The sequence below is a fragment of the Silurus aristotelis genome, assembly GCF_946808225.1.
Source record: "Silurus aristotelis genome assembly, chromosome: 9".
NCBI lineage: Eukaryota > Metazoa > Chordata > Actinopteri > Siluriformes > Siluridae > Silurus > Silurus aristotelis.
Window position 1 is genome coordinate 27,441,363 of NC_139582.1, and position 20,831 is coordinate 27,462,193.

General features: G+C 40.1%; 1 protein-coding gene and 1 long non-coding RNA gene across 2 annotated transcripts; both read left to right on the forward strand.

The window, feature by feature from the left end:
* The first annotated feature begins 969 nt into the window (after positions 1–969).
* On the forward strand, positions 970–1,515 carry LOC310731556. The gene is made up of 2 exons (XR_014535259.1): positions 970–1,149; positions 1,254–1,515. It is a non-coding gene; the product is annotated as an uncharacterized lncRNA (long non-coding RNA).
* A 2,689-nt stretch (positions 1,516–4,204) lies between these two features.
* On the forward strand, positions 4,205–19,692 carry ppef1 (protein phosphatase, EF-hand calcium binding domain 1). The gene is made up of 18 exons (XM_083550692.1): positions 4,205–4,364; positions 6,456–6,535; positions 6,666–6,698; positions 7,435–7,562; positions 7,786–7,846; positions 12,486–12,655; positions 12,744–12,858; positions 13,402–13,448; positions 14,690–14,856; positions 14,955–14,991; positions 15,061–15,210; positions 15,921–16,205; positions 16,318–16,503; positions 16,675–16,817; positions 18,407–18,513; positions 18,605–18,768; positions 19,199–19,283; positions 19,383–19,692. Coding segments are annotated over exons 1-18 (2,151 nt in total). The 5' UTR covers positions 4,205–4,362; the 3' UTR covers positions 19,574–19,692.
* Positions 19,693–20,831: the final 1,139 nt, after the last annotated feature.

Sequence of the window (20,831 nt, forward strand, 5' to 3'; positions counted from 1 at the left end):
ACCGTGCCCCCTGTGCCACAGTCACCATGTTGAACGTTACAACCAGGGACTTACAAAATGACCATTATGTCTGCAAAACTTTGACTCGTCATCTGTTACATTAGAGATGTAATGTGCCGAGGCAGGGGGGAAAAAAGGTGTTTTGGGTTCCAAAGTGCAATAGCTGTCCATTTGTCTAGAGATGTTTAACTGTTGTAATGTTGTAAACAAAAAATTGGAATAAAGAACGGACCTTCTCCTTCAGTTGTTGTCATTTTTTGTAATGATTTTCAACATCGTACATGATTACTGAGGACATCCAAACTATAAAACCACACATGGAATGATGCAGTAAACCGATATTTTTGATTGTCCAATGTAGCTACATTTAGCATTTGATGACATCTTGGAAAAACTTATGGCACGGTCTCATCAGATTCGCTAGGTACTCACCTGGAATGGTTTTTCCACCCTGAAGTCCTGACTCACACTCTTCCTCAGAAGAGTGGATGTCGAAATATTTTTGTATTTATGTAAATCTGCAGTTTCTGATGCTGATAGTTTGAATGCATCAGCATTCTTCTGCAGCAGAGGTAGCTCTTGGTCTTGCTTACCCGAGACGGCCCTTGTGAGAGCCTGTTTTATGATAGCGTTTGGTGTTTTCAGATTGGCTGATTGTTCACCCCAAATATTTTCCTTTTAAATGTTTTCTTATATTACACAACACACTTATTGATATGCATAATTAAGGAATTAAGAAAAATGTATTGATATACTGTATATACTCAAGGGGGCATAGTCATGATCACATCTTTCTCATTTTATTGTTTACTACATAATTCCACAGGTGTTCTTTCATAGTGTGGTTGTATTAATCAGTATTAATGTGCAATGTAAAAAAAAACATGCGCACCATGGGCGCATGCAAAAAAAAAAAAAATTCAATAAAAATACAAGTCAGGTGACGTGCAATTAAAGGAAATTGGACGGGGCACGTGCGAGTTAGTCGACTTGTGACTATTTAAAACCCTCAACGCAGCTCAGTAATCTAACGCACGCGCTTCCACCATGAAGGCAGTCCGGTCCACAGCAAAGGCACGCGCCTGTAATCCAAAACCGAAGGCCCAACTCCGAGCCCACACAGTGTACATGTATAAACTATACAGAAAGGTAAGTCTGCACAACCGGAAGCTGAGTTTTATTGCATTTGCGCAGTGCATATGCAAATCACTGTATTGGTGTTGAATGCACTGATTCTTGTTCCTTCTTTGTAGCGCGAGCCTGTTCCATGTGGACCGGTGCGCGAGCCCAGGCTGTTTGTTTTAAGGCGAGTGGGCTCGGAAGCCGCGCGCTTGGCTGCTTCCAACCGGCGTGGGATCATCACGACCTTGGAGATCCGTGCTGCTCTGCAGCAGCTTTTCCACCGCCAGGATGCCAGGGTGCCTACAGCTGGGGCATGAGTTGCATCATTCTAATATCTGTACATAACTGTTTTTAGATGTGTATATAAAATAAAATGGCTTTTTAACTTTTAAATGTTGTAGTTTCTGTTGCATGAGGAGGGAATGCTAAATTCCAATTGAGCTTTTATTTACATTTAAAGCCTTTTGCATTATTGTACATCAAAATCATATTTTGCATTTGTGCTTAAATTGCATATTTCAATGCACAAGGTACCTGTTTACACATTGCACCTGCTCGTGCCTTCTAACAAGGTAATTTATTTTTTGGGAAGGGGGAAAAAAAGTGTCAGAACAATAGGTGGTCAGGATTAAAGCAGGTTTCATAAAAAGGTTCCTGATCAGGCTTTGATGAAACAATTGCATGAGCGTGGTTATACCTGGGTTTTGGCACCATTTTATGAAATTTGAAAGAACCTAGGTGTTCGGAGGTATTGTGGTGTGTGTGTGTGTGTGTGTGTGTGTGTAATTTAAGTAGTGTTTAAACAGGTTGCAGAAGATGGTGTATATAGGGATTGTACTTTGGGGGCTTCCATGAAACTGCCTGGCTTATTTTTGCTGAAAAGTCCTTGCTCAACCCTTAGGCTCCTAAAGCACAATAGTTGATTTATAATCAACAAGAAATGTGTGTGGTTTAGGATGGTATACCCTTAAGTTGACCTAAAGCATTTCCTAGGATGACTGATTTCACCTGATGTGGTTGTGGGGGCTCACTGGTTAAGATGTTGGACTTTGGATCAAAATGTTTTGTGCAATCTCCCAAATTTATTTGGATAAGGGTGACCTACAATTGCTGACTTTAGAATCTGCCAAATGTTGTAACTGTAAATATGTTGTTCTCCAGTCAGCCAGTCTCTATCATGGCATGGTCGCTGGTACTGTCTGGAGTTCTGGTACAAAAACTGCTCATCTGGTGCATGTTATTTAAAGTAAGTCTACAGAACCTCAAATCTGTACAACTTTGGTCAGAAGAAAAGAAGGTCTGGTTGATAGCTTAAAATGTTACTTGTTTAATAAGAATCTGGTAAAAATGCTTAATACCAGTCTGTGTAGTTTCATAATGATTTAGGATCTCCGCGCCCAAGACCTAAACCCTAACCCCTTCAAATGTCCTGTTTCCATATGAACTTCTTGGCTAACTCCTGGTATTCAGGTGTTCTACTTAAAGTGGTTAATGAGTGCAGTCAATTTCTCTACAGATGAATGTGGAAAATATTGGTGACCCTAAAACATTAGTTTCTCATGCCAGGCTGCTGAAAGCTCATTTAATGCTAAGGATATAACAAGCAGGTCCTATTCCTGGTGGTCCTCAAAAACAATCATTTGATTTAGTGATTGGAAATGTGAGGCTTTATGAATAAAATTATCCTGTCCAGATTGCTTTTTACTTTTAGAGCATTTGGCAAAAGCCCTTATTGGCGCAAATTACGACTGTGCTTTTGAAGATTATATTAATAAATTGAGCTGCGGAAGTGCCCTCAAGGATGCTTCAACAGAAGCTAAAAAAATTGTAATGACTGGACTTTAAGTGGAAAATAAATGCTTTTAGATGCTACGTTTCCTCCAGGGTGGCCCTTTGGTAGTACGTACGTGGTGCCTTATAGGGTTCTCGAATATGCAAGGAAACATTTCCTAATGGCTGCCTAATAGTTGTTTGTTTATTTGTCTTTCAAACAGCCTTTGGCGAACTTTATGTTGATCCTAACTTCATTGCTGTGTTGTAGACACCCTAGTGTTTTTTTTTTGTTTTCTTTTTGTCTTTTTTAGCACCCTTGATTTCTTAATTTTGCATCCTTTTGAATATTCAATCGCTCACTTGTGTTTCTTGGCACCATTTTGTAAAATTACTAACCAAAATGGGCCAGTTTCAGAAAAATTTCCAAACTTCAACTTAAAAAATAAAAACCCATCAAATTTAGTGTATTGATGAGGACACAAATTAGTAGTAAAGGTGTCTGACAAAGTGTCTATAAAATGTCTGGCAGAAAGGCCATGTAAACAAACAACAAAAAAATCCAGACTGCAAAACTGTTTTCCATAAGTGGTTTTTATTTATAAATATTTTTCAGTTATTCAAATTATGAGCAAAAACATTACCTTTAAGTGGGTTTTTAAGGAACACTGAAAACTGGGTGATGGGCAGCTTGATCCCAATGTATTAATACTTTCAATATCGGTAATCAGCAAATTGCCAGCATTCGGTCACTCGGTTCCATGTAACTTGGGAGCTTTGCATTATTATATTTAGTTAAATTTCATTTGTTATTGTGCTTTTAACAATATACATTGTCCCAAAGCAGCTTTTCAGAGTTGGAGGATAAAAAATATATCAAAGTTTGGTGCCTATAGGTTTATCCTTAACGAGCGAGCCAGCATCGACTGGGAAAAACTCTCTTGAGACGGAAGTTGACTCGATACAGAACCCGTCCTCATCTAAATAACACAAAATGTCCCTTCATTATAGTTTCATCATTGTTGAGGTGTTCAGTAATGGGCACTTAAATACAGCACTATTCATAAATTTGCAGTCCCAAGCCTCATTTATATTCATTATTTATATTTAAGCCTCATGCATATTTATTAATATTAATTAGTCCAAGTTTTTGAGTTGCTCAGCAAACACCATCTTGGCGTTAAGAATGAATGTAACGATTGTTACGTTATTTGGTAGTATCGGAATTTGGTATCGATATTGACGATAAAAAAAAAAATGCTTGGTATCAGACCGAACGTTCAAGCGCTCTTTTCAGGGCGCGCGCGTGCGCAGGCTAGGACCGCGCAGGGACGCGCGCCACGACGCGCGCGCTTCTCCTGGCAAGCTGTACGCGCGCACGAGTCTCCTGCGCTTCCGTTTCCTTTTATTTTTCCTTTTTTTTTGTCTCCCGCTCACACCTATAGACTGTAACGTCACACCGGACACGGTATGTACTCATTTCCGATCTACTTCCGTCTCACTCTCAGCCGCCGTGGCGTTTAAAACATACCGTTTCAGACAAGTGGAACCCGAAGCGCGCTCCCGCAGCTGGAGCTGGAGCAGAACCCCAAATTTGATGGATCTATATTTTAGTGCACTTAAAAGGCTTTTTAAACAGTGTATACACCTAGTATGCGATTTGAACACCTCCCAGGTTAATAAGTAAGTGCACTGGTCATGGAGGCATCTGAAGTTCATCCCTGGAGACCTGCTCAGCGTCTCCCAAAAAACAAAATGAGATGACGTGTGTTGGTTTGTCTTTAGATTTGGGACTATTTCAGTGGATATGTTAATATTTATTTTATAAAATGTTAATTGTATTATCTCCAGGACATATGGAGAGTCAAATAGAGTCAAATTTGAGTGGAATATCAACCTTTAAATCCACCATTATCCTGATGTAGAATGAAGCTGACGATTATTTTTCTACAAGACTCAAGTAAATAACTTTAAATTTACTATAACTTTTTTTTTGTATGTATTTATTTAAAACTTTTTTTTTTTTACCTGACCTGAAGGCGAGCATGCGCACTGAAGGATTTATTTATTTATTCTTAAAAGGATTAATTAATTATTATAATAATTATCATCTTTAATCTCATATTTCTCTGCATATTTGTGGACAATTTGTTTTTATTAATATTTTCTTAACTAATTTAGTTTTTTTTTTTTTCTACCCTACATTTAGAAATTATATTAGTCAAACTATAATTAAACCTATGCAAAGTGATTTTATTATTATTTTTTTTTTTTAAATCAAAATATTTTTTACTACGAATACTTTCTACTTTTTAAAACTATTAATAATAAAAAATATTATAAAATCAAAGAAAACGTTTAAAAAAAAATCATTTTCTAGTATTAATGATGCACCAGCTGGAAGAAGTGCTTTAGACACGCCCCTTTGTAAAATTGTATCGTTTGGCCACGCCCCTTCGGTGACTTGGCGTTTCTGTAAGTTCTGGATAATTAATGTATACAAACTGACTACAGATTTTATACTAATTTGATATTCTTATATTTTACTAAAATGTTTTTCTTTTACTTAGTAACATTTCTAAAAAAAAAAAAGTAATATAAATGATATAATAATAATATTAATGTATTTTAGCCACACCCCCTCTCAGTGTATTCGTATTCCAGTGTGTTCTAGATCAAGCAGTGATTTTCAGACTTAAGCATAATCAATAATAATAATAATAATAACAATTTGGTTTTTATAATAAGCAATTGACTGTCATTTGCAAATTGTTGTCCGATGGTTTGCTTCAGCACTTGTGTTTCCTGTAGCAATTATAAGGTGCTAATATAAAAGACTTAATATTATAAAATCAAAGTTGCCAGGTTTCAGCAACATTAACATTTTCACCCTAATTACATTTCGAAAGCAAATTTAAAGACCTAAAATGTCTTCCCCATTTTTGACAATGTCCTTCACATTAATATAGCAATGTCGTATCATTTCTTCTCCATGCTAAGATTAAAAGTGGCCAGGAGTAGGCAAGCACGATCCTAGCAGGAATCACGTTTTATAATTCCAGATTATGTAGCATGGGTTTGTGGCAACCCTAGATTGTAAATCCATAATATAAAGTACATAAAGATCATTGTTTCCCATGTGCTTCCAGGTTCCGCTTTTCTATCTTCATGCGCACGCCCGTGTCTGAGGGTATAAAATCCTTTGAAAAGCACTTAGAGATACAGATTAAATCAATCGTGAATCGCATCTCCTTTATATCCCGGCCAAGCGACGACGGCGCACGTGCTTTCATTCGCGCCTTTTATGCCGATCCTCCCGTTCGCCGTATTATTCGAACGAAGCCCTCAAAGTCGATATGCTGTTTTTAGGAAAACGATCAGCAATGAAGTGGAACAGCTTTGCCTCTGACTGACTCAAAATGCTGACGCCGGAGACTCCTCTATAGTGGCGTGTTCGTAATACACATTTCTATGAGGCCTTTGTTTGAGAAAAATGTATTAAAAAAATAAAAAAAAAAGCAAGTGATTTTGTTTTTCTGCATTCTTGAATCTATCTGTCCCAGGACAGAAATCGCCCATGTTGGCATTATGGGTTGTGGTGCCTCAGTAGCTACTGAGAATCAAGGACGGCTGTCGGAAATCAGTAAGCAGATATCCTTGTGTTTAATCAACCGTCTGCATAAAACCAGATTTTAATGTAAATGTGTGTAATAATGTGTGTGTGTGTGTCACTATAATCCAAAAACGTCCTCCTCTTGCTCCCTCCCACGCAGATTTGATGGTCAAGCCGCCCAGCCCTATACTGAGTAAGCAAACGCCTCGTCTTTCTAATCTTTTTTGTCACACCTGCCATGTTTCTACGATCTAAATATACATATCCAACATGCACTAAGTGAAAATTCTCACTTTGTGAGCCCAAAACCAAAGCGGAATATCTGAAGGATTTTTCTCAAGCCGCGACCCTTTAATGCTTAGGGTAAGCTTCAATGAAGTCTCTGGGCTCTTTTTATGACCACATGCCCTCTGTTCACCTGCACCTTCATGCAGTTATCTAATCAGCCAATTATGGGGCAACAGCACAATGCATGAGATTATGCAGATACTGGTCACTGGGGGTGCTGTTTAATTGGACAGTCAACCTGAAATGAATAATAATTGCTGAAATAACATGAAGAATCTGTTCAATGGAGGAGCAAAGGCTGAACCATGGCTCAGTTTGCTCATGTTGTTAATAAAAGCTGCTCCACCTGTATCCCCCTATGCTCTTTTACCTCTTTTGTGCACCCTCAGCAACTCTTTCAGCACATCTTTAATTAGCAGCCATGATCTCCAGAGGCACTTCTGCAGTAGTATTTTTTTTTTCTTTTTTTTTTTTTTAACGAATCAAGTATCCTCATGCCATTTGTAGAACGCACTCGATTGTTCTTCTGGAAATTCCATACAACTTTAATTAGATTTCTTGTGGAATTGTGCTTTGATTGGGCCAAGAGATCCTATATTATCAAAATCACCAGTTTTATGTCTATATCCATATATACACAGCGATGAAAGCTGCCATACTGATCCAGCGCTGGTACCGGCGTTACATCGCCCGGCTCGAGATCAGGAGACGATACACTTGGAACATATTTCAGTCTATCGAGTACGCAGGAGAACAGGACCAGTTACAGGTAACACCAAAACAAATCGTAGGGTTTACACCACCACTCGAAAGCTACTTCTAGCAGCAATTGGTTGTAAGCAGTTTTAAATTTCTTTTCTAAAATGTACCTTTTAAAAAAAAATAAAATAAAAAATGCATCTCAATTGTTTCAACAATCGTTTCCCAAATGTCCAGTCGATAGTTAAATCGTAAATAAAATCTTTTCATTATTTTTAAATTTTTTTTTAAAGCTTTCCAGCTTCTTCAGCTTCATGTTGGACAACTTCACACAGCTCAATGGAAATGGACCAGGTACTGAGATTTCAAGCGATTCACAACCACGTGCACCAACACTTGAATGCCAATCGCTGTTCCGCTGTTCCACCGATTCCAATGTTCACTTCGATGTTTGCAGCGAGCCCATCACACCCTCGCTGTATCTCTACACATCGTATCTGTTTATTCTACATAAATTGTATATCTTTGTACTTATCCTTTTGTTCTCTTCTATCATTAATGTGAATTGCTTTTAATATGCAATCCCAATTCCAAAAACATTAGGACGCTGTGTAAAAACACCTCTAATAAACCCATATTTTATTTGGAATAGAACCTAGAAAACATGCAACTACAAAGAATTAGTTAGAGGAACATTCGCCAAACAATTAGGTTAATTGGCAGCAGGTCAACAACAAGATTGGGTATAAAAGTTTTCCTTAGACAGGCTCTCAGATAAGTAGAGGTTCAACAATTGTGGCAAATTTAATCATATAACATTAAGCAATATTATTTCAGAAATGACACAAAAAATCACAAGAGATCCTAGTGAAAATCAATATCGGATGCCTGCGATCTTCAAGCCCTCAGACTGCACTGCACAGGGTTTGAGAAACCACTCCAGAAATCATTGTCGGTTACGACGATTCTCTGTGTCCTCCACAGATCTAGGTTAAAGCGCTATCATGCAACAAAGACACATCGATCCAGAGCATCTTTTTCATGGAAGGCATGTTTTAGCCAGACAATGATAAAGACCATACTGGATCTATTACAACAGCACAGCTTTATAGTTTCACCCAATGCCAACATTTGATGCATCATGACATGAAAAATACCACAAAGAAGACCCAGGACTGTTGAGCAGCTAGAATCCTGTATCAGACACGATTGGGACAACATTCCTCTCCCAAAAATTCCAGCAACTGGTCTTCTCAGTTGCAAGATGTTAACAAACTGTTGGTAAAAGAATTGTCCCGAGTCATGTTGCAGCCATGAAAATTCAAAATCGCCTAAAAATTGTAATTTCCTTGCACACTGTTATTATTTTACAGTTTCCGCAGCATTTTTGGAATTGGGGTTGTATTTTTTTCCCTATCTATCCTTCTGCCCACCCACCTGATTGATTATTAGGTCAATTGAGTGGCAGCAGCACAATGCATAAAATCATACAGACTACATTTATAGCTATATATTTCACAGAACAATTATGGCAATGAACATCCAGTAAACAGTAGGTCTTATAGCAAGAACCTTCTTACCGATGAGAGAGGTCCGAGGAGAAATGCCAGACTGGTTTGAGTTAACAGAAGGTTCGACCGCTCCATAAACCACTGTGAGCAGAAAAGCGTCTCGGCCCGCCCTCGCATCAAAACTCCAGACGCATGGAGAGCAACAGCTAAAAAAAAAAAAAAAAAAAAAAAACACCACAATGTTGGAGTCACACAATTGTATAGGGAGACCCAAACCTGGTCCACGATGATGATTCCCCTTGTGATCCATTAGGATCTTCTATGCATGGGTTGGAGTGGACAAAAACGTATGGCCCTCTAAAAGAGCTCTAGGGTTAGAGCCACATCTACATCAATACCTGACTTTACCGACACCCTTGTGGCTGAATGTGAACAAATCTTCACAGCCAAAAATCTAGAGGAACATCTTCCCAGAAGAGTGGAGGTTCTTATAACGGCAAATGTGGAATGGGACGTTCAAAAAAAGCACACAAAAAGCTTTTGTTTGATGTTCTTTATTGGGGGGAACCCATCTGTGATTGAGAAAGAAATGGTCAATTGTTTTATATAAATTAAACCAAAGTCACTTGAAACATAAGAGCGAACGTAATCACTCGACTCTAATTTAATTAAGCTGTTTTGACAGACACGTTAATGAGCCTAACGTCTCCACTAACACCAGATTTCTTTTATTCAGGAACGAGTGATTGCAGCAAATAAAACATGGACTTGACTCTACCGATTTCTCAAAGATTTTACTTATACTACTGACCACACATCTACAGTTATATACATCCAAATGGATCATGGCGTTTTATCATTCCCGTACATCTAGAACTTGAAAACCAAAAAGATCTGTTCTCATCCTAACCGAGAGCATTTCATGTCCTTTCATCCAGCAACTCCTCTTTTTCACATCGCAGCCCTCTAGCTTTCTATCCTTCCATATCAAACGAGCAAAGCCCCCTTTTAACCACCACACACCTATCCTAATGGTTTAAAACATTTACTATGGACGGACCCAGTTGCCTAGCAACACAAGGAGATACCACTTTGAGCTGTGCTAGAAATGCATCAAGCAGACAATTAACGCAAGCTAATCTGACACTAAGCTTTTTTTTTCTTCTTCCCCCAGACGAATTGAAACGCTAGAATGCTAACTGAACTTGGTCATGTCCGTGCACGAATAGCACCGGCCAAAACGCACAATGCCCGAAAGCTTAACTATCCTATGGATTGTGTCCTCACAATCCATACCTGTCAAAACATGGTTTTGCTCAAATAAGCAGCCACCCGAATAGACCCCTGAGCACGGCTGTGAGCACTTCCTGCTGTCCAGTGGAAACAGCTGTTCATGATGTCCAGAGGAGAACAATCGCACATTTACATGTTCACAAAAAGGCACAATCGAGACAATGTCTACAAATCTCAGTGCACATTTAGCAGCCATTCAGGCTGAAGTGTATGTGTGTGTGTCTGATGGTCCATTTGGGAAAACAGTATCAAGTATTTGAAATCATTCAAGTAAATAATAATAGATAGCACTGTCATTTACATTGGCAATGCAGACTGGTATAAATGGGCTTGTTTTGGAGTTTTACGGAACCAAGAGCAACCAAACCACCAACCCATAGAAAATGTATATACCGTGTGGGCGCAGGCTTTCATTCAAATCCGATCAAAGCCCACACCTGATAGTCATTGAAAATGAAAATCATTCATTCAGATTCAAAGTGGTAGAATTTGGTGTGGCCCTTGATTTTGGTTGGAATGCCTGGACTGATTTAATTCTAGCCCAGACTGTAGCTTCATACAGGCTGTTGTTGATTGACACATGGACGAGAAAATAGAAATCAATCAACTACACACATTGTCCAATTGGAGTTCATGTGGTTTGAACGAAGACGCCAGTTACAGGCAGTTGCAGCTTTTCTGTTTTCTGCACAAGAGGAATATTTTTCAATTTGGAAATTTCCCCTAATAAGATCTGGTACACACCCTGACCTAGGATGACGTTATATAAAATGATCTCTTCACTGTGGCACCTGTTAGCAGGTGCAATATTTTAGGTTAGAAGCAGGAAAAAAGGATTCGAGCGAGTTTGACCGAATTGTGACGTCTAGACGACTGTGTAATAGCATCTCCAAAACTGCAGCTCTTATGACAAGTTTCCGGTCTGCAGTGGTCAGTATCTATCAAAAGTGGTCCAAGGAAGGAACGGTGGTGAACCGGCGTCTGGGTCATCGATGCACGTGGGAAGCGAAGGCCGGTCCGTTTGGTCCGATCCAACAGACGAGTTCCTGGAGCTTCAAATTGCTGATGAAGTTAATGCTCCATGGGTCAGGACTGTATAGGCAGCCAAAGGGGGACCAACACAATAATTTATAATGTTTTGCCTAATTAGTGGCCGTAATGTTATGCCTGGTCAATGTATGTAATATGTGGAATGAACAAACTAAAGATCCATGAAGTTGCTGAGCAGCTCAAGAACTATGAGGATGGATTTGGACTGTAATTAACATCAGCAGTCTGCTACAATAGCGTCTGCATTTCAGCACCCATTACTGAACAGCGCACTAATGATGGAACTGTAACAAATGGACATTTGGTGTCGCCCAGATGAGGACGAGGTTCCCTTTTGAGTTCCTCTTAAGGTTTCTTCCACATGCCACCTCTGTGAGATTTTCCTTGCCACAGTCACCACTGTCCTGCTCAATAGGGATAAACTTATTATTCTTAATCTTTTAGTAAAGCTGCTTTAGGACATTGTCTATTGGTAAAAGCACTATACAGATAAAGAGGTATTGAATATGCTGACACGCCATGCTTTAAGTCTCAACCTCGTGGTTTCATTGTCGTAACAATAAGTTGTTCATAGATTAGAAGTTTTTCAGTCCTCTCAATACTTGGACTAAAGCCATCACTAACGCCCATCTCTAACTTGCGTTCCAACTTTGGTCGACATCAACAGATAAGTGCCTTCTGTTCTGTAACGTGTCTATTTGCTTACTATAACTGGAACTCGAAGGATGCTAGAAGACCAGGTGGTGTTTTCCTGTCTTTGCCTGCATAACTTTGCTTCATTCTGAGATGCTTTTCTGCTCACCACAACAGAAAAGGGAGGTTAATTGAGTTACAAATGTCTTCCTGTCAGCTTGAACCAGTCTGGCCATTCTCCTCTAGCCTCTAAAAGAGGTTTTTGCCCACAGACCTGACAATCACCAGATTGTCATGGAAATCCCAATTTCTGAGATACCATGTGTTTGTGAGTTATTTTGGTTAAAAGATGTAGATTATAAAATAGTCAGCAGTACAGAGAATACATTCCAGTCTTTAAAGACTTCCATCGCTGTCTACATGTAGGATTATTTTTAAGTCCCATGAATGAATGAATGAAACCATGGTCTTGATTTTTTTTTCTCTCTCATTTATTTCCTCTCCAGATCTGATCTCTCACCTGCTGGACCCAGCCTTAGACCCAATAACCGAGGAACTCCGACAACAAAAGTACGAGCAGATTACGGCCCCGGAGTCGTACAGCGGCCCTCGGATCTCCTTCCCCCTGAGTGTCAGTGATACCAACGCCCTCCTCAGCGCCTTCAAGGAGGAGCAGGTACCTGCACAACCTATTGTGACATTTGACCTGTGAAAGGTCCAGTCCTCGAGCTCGGTTCTAATCCTGGCGCATTTCCACTCCGTAGATTCTCCATGCCAAATACGTGCTCCGGTTACTTCAGGAGACGCAAAAGCTTCTAAAACAGATGCCAAACGTCATTTACCTGTCGTCGTCCTACGCCAAGGAAATCACAATCTGCGGTAAGATGAAACCGCGCACGCATTTGCGTTAGCACTAACGATCCCGATCCCGCCCTTCCCCGAAGTGTTTTCACGTACCGAATTCATGCGTGGTTCGAAGCGTGTATATTTATGCAGCACTTTGCACCTCAATGGCCTTCTTCTAAGAGGAGCAGACCCTGAATGGCGCTTCAGATCAAATGAAGACGCGTGCTAATGGCAGCATTCCGACATGAAAACGTCTGATTTCTGTAAATACGAACCGTCTTCTTTTTTTTTTTTCCGTCCTGTTTTACATTAAAGCCCACAACAAAATGGTGCTTCAACGATGAATGTATTATCGTATAGTATTCAGATGTTAATAAGTGTTTTATTGCCTGGGATGTTTCAGCAGATCTACTGTAGCACCGTTTAGCTTCACAAACTTGCAGTAGTATTCGCTAATCAAATCTGAAGTCGTCAGGCTAAGCGATGTCAGTGGGCACGTTTTTAATTAATCATCTACTTCAAATTTGTAATACTTTCATCTCTCCAGGTATAGCATCTTGTTTCTTTTTACTGCAGGTGACCTACATGGGAGACTAGATGATTTGCTCCTTATATTCTATAAGGTAATAAGTTATTCTCTTATCATAAATGTTGTTTTTATATTAACCTTTTTTCAAAATGGACTTTTTAAAATATCTTCTGTGGCAAGCCATCAGGGCCAGTAGGACCTTCTCTGCTGGCCTATCAATCACTTTTTTTTCCATGTATATGTATTAAATGACTTCCAATAGTCAATCGTTTCTCTCGGCTGCTTCCAGGAGCGTTTGTTTCATATTCGAGGTTCTATCCAGTCATATTTTAGCCATAACATGTTGCCAGAGTCAAAGAAATCTGCCATGAGCCCCTCAGAATCAAACAGTGTAGCGCAAAGTACATTTTACTTCAAGCCTGTTGCCTTAACCAATCAGATTTCAAATTTGGCACCACTGGGGCCACCTAGCAGGCGGCCAATAACGTCGTAATTCTTACAATTTTCCAATTTTGATCGAATAACCTGAGAGCACACCAGCCGGCACTCACAACTCGCTTTCTCTAGCAAACTGCACAAGTTCTGATATACATTCGTGTGGATTGAATAGCGGTTTTTTTATTCTACAATGGCTGACAGAAGAAAAGGATTTGGTCACAGATACACTTGCAAGCCCAATTTCAAGGCTTTTCGTGGAAAGGAGGGGTCAGACTAAACAGTTGTTTGTTTTTTCATGGACTGTTTGTACTTTTGCGTAGTCTTTCCTGTAGATTTTGCGCAAAAACGCGATTCAAATCCACATAAATACCGCAACGTATGGAAAAACGCACCCAAATCAACAAAAAACCCGGGGTGACTGTGTTTTTGTCTAGAGATGATGTATGTGGATGGTGTTAATTGGGTTTCTTGCTTCAGTAATTGCCACTGGTTATCTTCCTGACATGTATAGCCAAACTTCATATGACGATCATTAAGTGGTGTATTCCTATTATAACCAAAGTGATTTAGTAACGAATAAACGTTAATTAGTTGCATATTACTTTTGCTATAGTAGCTACAAGAGTCTTCCACCAGCCTTTCTTCATCAAAATTCGAGAATTCAACATTGTGGTAAAATATAAGTTAATAAGTCCCACACGGTTATTTCAAGAGACAGCAATGAGACTGATATGATAAAAGAAAAATCTAAGATATAAAGGTTGCTGATTGTTGTTTTAAAATTTCCAAACATACAGTATATATTTCAATACAATTTTTATATAATACATTGTAGCATGCTTGTATTTACAATAGTAATTACATATATGTCTGTATTATTTATTTATTTATTTCTAGAATGGTCTGCCATCTGCTGAGAATCCCTACATATTCAACGGGGACTTTGTAGACCGTGGCAAGAAGTCCATGGAAATCATCATCATCCTCTTTGCCTTTCTGCTCCTCTACCCAGATCACATGCACCTCAACCGAGGCAACCATGAAGATCACATCATGAACCTGAGGTATTGCAAAGATCTCAACGCCCAGCTCGTATCCCACAACACAGATTCGCCATGCTTACCTAATTATAGCGCCGAACGGATTTATCTTATTCTTTCAGATATGGCTTTACTAAAGAAGTGATGCAGAAGTACAAGGTAATAAAGAATTTCACTTCTTGGTGGTTGTTCGTTGAGTTTCATTTAATACCTTTTTTTTTTCCACAGACCCATGGGAGAGAAATCCTCCAGCTTCTTCAGGACGTGTTCAGTCTGCTCCCAATTGCTACTGTTATTGATAACAAAGTCCTCATTGTTCACGGTGGCATCTCTGATGAAACCGACTTGGACTTTCTAAGCTCTGTGGAAAGGCACAAGGTGAGTCGTGTTGAACAAAAGCCTAATAAATAGATGAAAATAATAATAGAACATGTTCAACTGAGAATAAATATTATGCCCCTATTAACGCCTCTACTCCAGACTATTGGGTACATTTGGACATGAACAATGGCTTTGCGAAGATTCTCCAGCATTTCTGCCGTTCATACTGTCTAGTGGTTAGGATGCGGCGCTCTTACCGCTGCGTCCCGGGTTTGATCCCCAGTCAGGGAAACCAACCCCAGCCACTCTTAGTGTGCCGAGCCCGGAAAAATGGGGAGGGTTGCGTTAGGAAGCGTAAAAAAAAACGTGCCAAATCAAAACATGCGGATGATCCGCTGTGGCGACCCCTGATGGGAGAAGCCGAAAGAACACTGTACAGTGGGCGACACTTGATAGACTTGAAAGGGCTTTAAAGAATCCAACAAGAAACCACCTTTCAGAATTTGGAACAAAACTTGATTTGACTTAATGGGACTGGAAATTGATCCTGAAAGCTTAATCAATGGAAGAATTGATTTCTCTCTGTCCTTCCTGGAAAGTGCTGGGAAGTTTCTTATGGTCTTCAACGCAAAAGGGGTTGATAGCTCATTTTCCAGCGAACACTATGTAATTACACTTCGACTAACCTTTCAGGAAATATGAGATATAACTAAAACAAGTTTAAAAGTTTTGAACTTTATGCACCCTGTTCTCTTTTCACGCTCAAGGTAAAGTCCGCTTTGCAGCTCCCCAAGTGCAGTTTGGATCACATTCACGTCTGTGATGCCAGCAATGGCAAGGGGAAGCATAAGAGCAACTGGCAGAGCAGTAGCTCCTCTTCCTCCTCCACCTCCTCGTCCTCATCCTCATTGTGCTCACCCCGGGGATCACGGCGAGCTCCGCCCTCCCCCAAACTCCCCAGCCCTGCCGACATACTGCAAGTTCCCTTCCTCGACTCCATAGTGTCCCTTGCTCTTCCCGAGGCTCCGAGAGAGGAGCTGGAGTGGAAGCAGGTAAGAGAACAAGGGACGTTCTCAAAAAGTATAAAATCTTATGATTTCTTTTCAATATTGCATAAAATATTGCAATCGATTCACCATTAGCCTGCACTTGTTTGTTTTTTAGATCGTGGACGTGTTGTGGAGCGACCCGAAGACACCGAACGGATGCAGTCCGAACTATTTCCGCGGCGGCGGATGCTACTTCGGCCCTGACGTTACAAGGCGGCTCCTGGAAAAGCACGGCATGCGCCTTCTTATCCGATCCCACGAGTGCAAACAGGAGGGCTATGAGCTTTGCCATGATGGACAGGTCAGACACTTACCATGCACCATACACCAGTGGTGGACGAGGTCCACAAACCATGTACTTGAGTTAAACTTTCAGTTTATATATGAATGTGTATATATAGTATATATTTGAAGTTGACCTATTTAGGTTTTCATGGTAAGTTTGTTTATTAGGATGCGTTTCTTTCGAAAGGTAATCACTATTTTCTCGGCATCGAACTACTACGAAGAAGGCAGCAATCGTGGTGCATACATTAAGATGGGTCCTGATTTGATCCCACGTTTCTTCCAGTACCAAGTGAGCCGCAGCACAAGAAAGCTCACCCTGCAACAGAGGTATGTGTTACACATTCGTAGCATTTGTTATCACACAATTTCTTATTTACTTATTCGTTTGCGACCGCTGGTGCAGTTACTTTCCGTTTCGTGTCTGCTTTGAAACAAAAAGAACAAAAAAGACCATCAGTTTATTACACAAGGTACTGCGTCAAGGTTTGTTTCGGCTCGCTTTTGCTTATCAATGACACAATGTGGCCAGTGGAGAAATGCAGAATATGATAATTGCCTACTTGTTCTCAGCATTGAGCTTTAAACTGAATTAAGCCTTAGTCCACTGGTTCAAAAATCCAGTCCTCAATAGCAACAGTGCTAGGTTTTGCTACGAACGCTGGTTTACGGTGCGATTCGACGGGAAAAATATGATGCTATGAAATTTAATATCATACAAAGAGTTCACTTTCATTGCTTTAGTTCAGTCGGCAAATCATACATATATTTAAGCGCCTTCTGACTTCTAACGCATTTCCTGTGGTGTCTCCAGAAAGATGCAGCTCTACCTCTGCCATGTTGATCTCCGTAGTGTTGCAATACGTCATATTCACGTAGGAGCAGCGGCGCTGAGAGAACACGCTTGAGAAACAGAGGAGAAATCAATCTACCGTACATAGAAAATAATGGTCGCAAATTATTGGCCATTCTAAATAATAAAAATGTAGTACATCTACTAATAATGAGATCTGAATAAATCTTTTTACTGATAGAAATATGGTGAAAATGAAGCGTCGCGATACAAATATCCGATGCGCACTTTTTAAAATCGCATCACAACTTTTACGCCGATGCGAATCAGCAGATCTTACCATCCCTAATATAAAAAGATGAAAAGATTTGAGCCCAGGATGACTGTCTCGCTGATTCAGCGCCGACTCTTCATGTCATGTTCCATTCCAGACACCAGGTGGCCATGTTGTTTCATTTAAACTTCGAGTCTTCCGAAGGCAGTATATTGTTTTATTTTTTTATTACTTTTCTCTGATTTTTCTCTTGATTTTTGTCATCTCTTGTTTTGTGGTCTTAGTTTTACTTTAAGACACAAATATTTGTTTTGGCAAAAACGTTTTCTCACAGCATCATTCCTCCTTCAGTCACTGTAACATTGGCTTGCGATTTCTCAGGGACGCGCTATAACATCCACTGTAACCTTTTCTGGCCGAGAGAAACAAGATTTCATGGATTAGACCAAGTCATCTAGTCGATTTTATTCCGACAGGGAAACACGGTGGTGTCAGCATCATAATATGGTGATGGTCTTCTGTGAAGAAACTGGTTTCTTGTCAGGCTCTAAGAAAAAATGAATGGACCAAAATGATGGATGGATGGACGGAATTGAAGGAATTTCAGGAAAACCCAGTCAGGAAAGCTTGGAATTCAGGAGTGGATCATCGTAGCAACGGGTGGAAGTAAATTATAAATAATGGGACCTAATAGACACAAGCTAATAGAGCTGAAGAGATTTTTATAGAGAAGAAAAGGATCATGTATATATACAAACTTACAAATTACAAACTAATACAAACCTACTGTTTTTCTAGACACACAACAGCACCAGTTTTAATTATAAATACTTCTCATTTGTGTTCCTTCAGAGTCAGTGTGGCTGAAAGCTCAGCTTTAAAGGCCCTGCAGGAAAAGCTGTTCGCTCATCGCTCTGAACTCATGGCTGCCTTTAAGCAGTATGATCTCTACAACACAGGTAACTCGAACCAGTGCTACTTCTAAATGCAATCGCACTTTCTTTCTCTCACTGACCAACCCCGCTTCATCTTCTTCATGCGTTTCCACAGGCAGGATCTCGACCAATGACTGGGCTCAAGCGGTGGAGTCGGCGCTGAGATTGGATCTGCCGTGGCGGACTTTAAGACCCCGTCTCGCGCGCCTGGCCTCCGACGGAAACGTAGAATACGAGTCATGCTTCGAAAACATCGGCCCAGGGCAGCCGGTCCCACAGGTTTCCCCAATTTTCTCGTATTTGTTTTGTTCAAACGATGATGATGTTTTGAGGCTGGTTTCTGGGGACATCCAGAATAGAATCAGTATTGGCGGGAAATCCTTCATGTATGTACACATCGGCCACAATCCCAGATCTACAAACTGCATGTATTCGTTGCATGTATATTATATACATTCCAACTTTTCCGGAAGTTGACCTTCTGATCAGTAGCCCAGAGCGACCACTTATGCGGTCAGAATCTGATTCTGAGCTTGTTTAGAACATACTGTATTAGACTGGGATTCCATTGAGATCTTGAGATGCGCTTGTTTGGTGAAATTCAGAGTGATATTACAAAGAGCTTAATGATGCCAGAAGGACCACAAGATAAAAAAAGCCAGATTTTTTTCCAATTTCAAATATTTTTCAATATTTTTCCAAATTACAGGTGGCACCAAACTTGGCAGAAACCCTGTACAGGTACCGAACTGACCTTGAGACCATCTTCAACATCATCGACAAGGACCATTCAGGTATGGTTTAACTTTGTATCGATGATTAAAGGACATGAAAACCGATCAAAATGTGCAATAATATCTGGAAGCAGTTCAATGCAACTCAACCTTTTGCAGGTCAGATTTCCATCGAGGAGTTCCGCCACACGTGGAAGCTCTTCAGTTCTCACTTGGGCGTGGACGTGGACGACCGAGCCATCGACGAAATGGCACGCAGCATCGATTTCAACAAGGATGGCAGCATCGATTTTAACGAGTTCCTCGAGGCCTTTCGGGTCGTACATGTGAAGGAGCAACAGCACAGCTGAAAAAAAACCTGAAGAAATGTTCATGAAATATTTGCGTTCACATTCGTTTGAATTCGGTTAGAGCAGATTTTAAGTGCACTTAACAATTACAATTCAATAAAAGGTAAAAAAAAAAAAAATTAAATCGTCTTAAATTTTTTCTTATCTGGTCATTAGTACAGTATGTGATTTTTGAGCATTGCATTCCACATTTGGTCCCAATCTCCTCTTATAATTCCCTCCACTCTTCTGGGAAGATGTTCCACCAGATTCTGGAGTGTGCTTATGGATATTAGTGGTAATCAGCCACAAGGGTGTTATAAAAAGCAGGTACTGATGTAGGTGAGGAGACCTGGGGTGCAGTCAGCGTTCCAATTCATCCCAAAGGCGTTCAGTAGGGATGAGATATTTAAGGAGCTCACATTGTGCACAGGAGCAACAATCGGTTTCTTTAAGATCATTGCTAATGTCTTTCCTCCTTGGCGTTTTTTTGTTAACACACACCTGAATGCTCCAGACCAGCAAACCGCTTAGAACTGCATTAATTAGCAGCACCTGGCTGCTACGTAGCCTTTTAGCCTTTTAAAAACCCAAGTACACCAGTAAAGGTGTACTTTGTTTTTCATACATGGCGTTTTGGTTTTATTTGTGTAAAATAAATAATGGCACGGTATACTGTAGTATGTCATGTGTCATTCATTTGAAGGTTCGTTTTAATCCTCATGTCAAAAACCATTGAATTCGACGAGGGTGAACTTTATTTTCACATGACTGTCTTTATATATAGACGCTTTAATTTCTACACTCCCCTGTTACAACTGTAAGCGTTCAGGATGCAGGTCGGATGTCTCCATTTTCTGACTCATATACTATTTTGGTTTTAAATTGCAGGTTAACGTAAATCAGATCTTTTTTCGTCCAATGGAATGTAAATGAAAACAAATACAAATGCTTCGGAGGCTCCTGTTGACTCATTTCGTGTAAGAACCTACTAACTTTTTCTTAATAGCAGAAATGCCTGAGATCTATAACATTTTGAGAGGATCTCCAGTGCACAAGCCTCTTTTAAGTCTTTTTTCAAAGTGTTAGTTGTTGACTTTGTAATTTGTGCTTCAAAACAGATTCCCTAGAAGGTAGAATTTGCCTACATCTTCGCATGCCTGCAGGGTTTCCCTCTGTTTGGACGCACGGTCCCAGCTAAGGAGAAGCAGCCGCAATAGAATGCTTCCACCCTCAGGTTTCATTGTCGGTCTGCTGTAATCTGGGTGATGTGCTACAT

Coding starts and splice junctions, on each gene's coding strand:
- ppef1 (XM_083550692.1), top strand. Junction 6,699..7,434: donor GCCGCCCAGCCCTATACTGA/GTAAGCAAACGC, acceptor ATATATACACAG/CGATGAAAGCTGCCATACTG. Junction 15,211..15,920: donor GCTCTGTGGAAAGGCACAAG/GTGAGTCGTGTT, acceptor TTCACGCTCAAG/GTAAAGTCCGCTTTGCAGCT.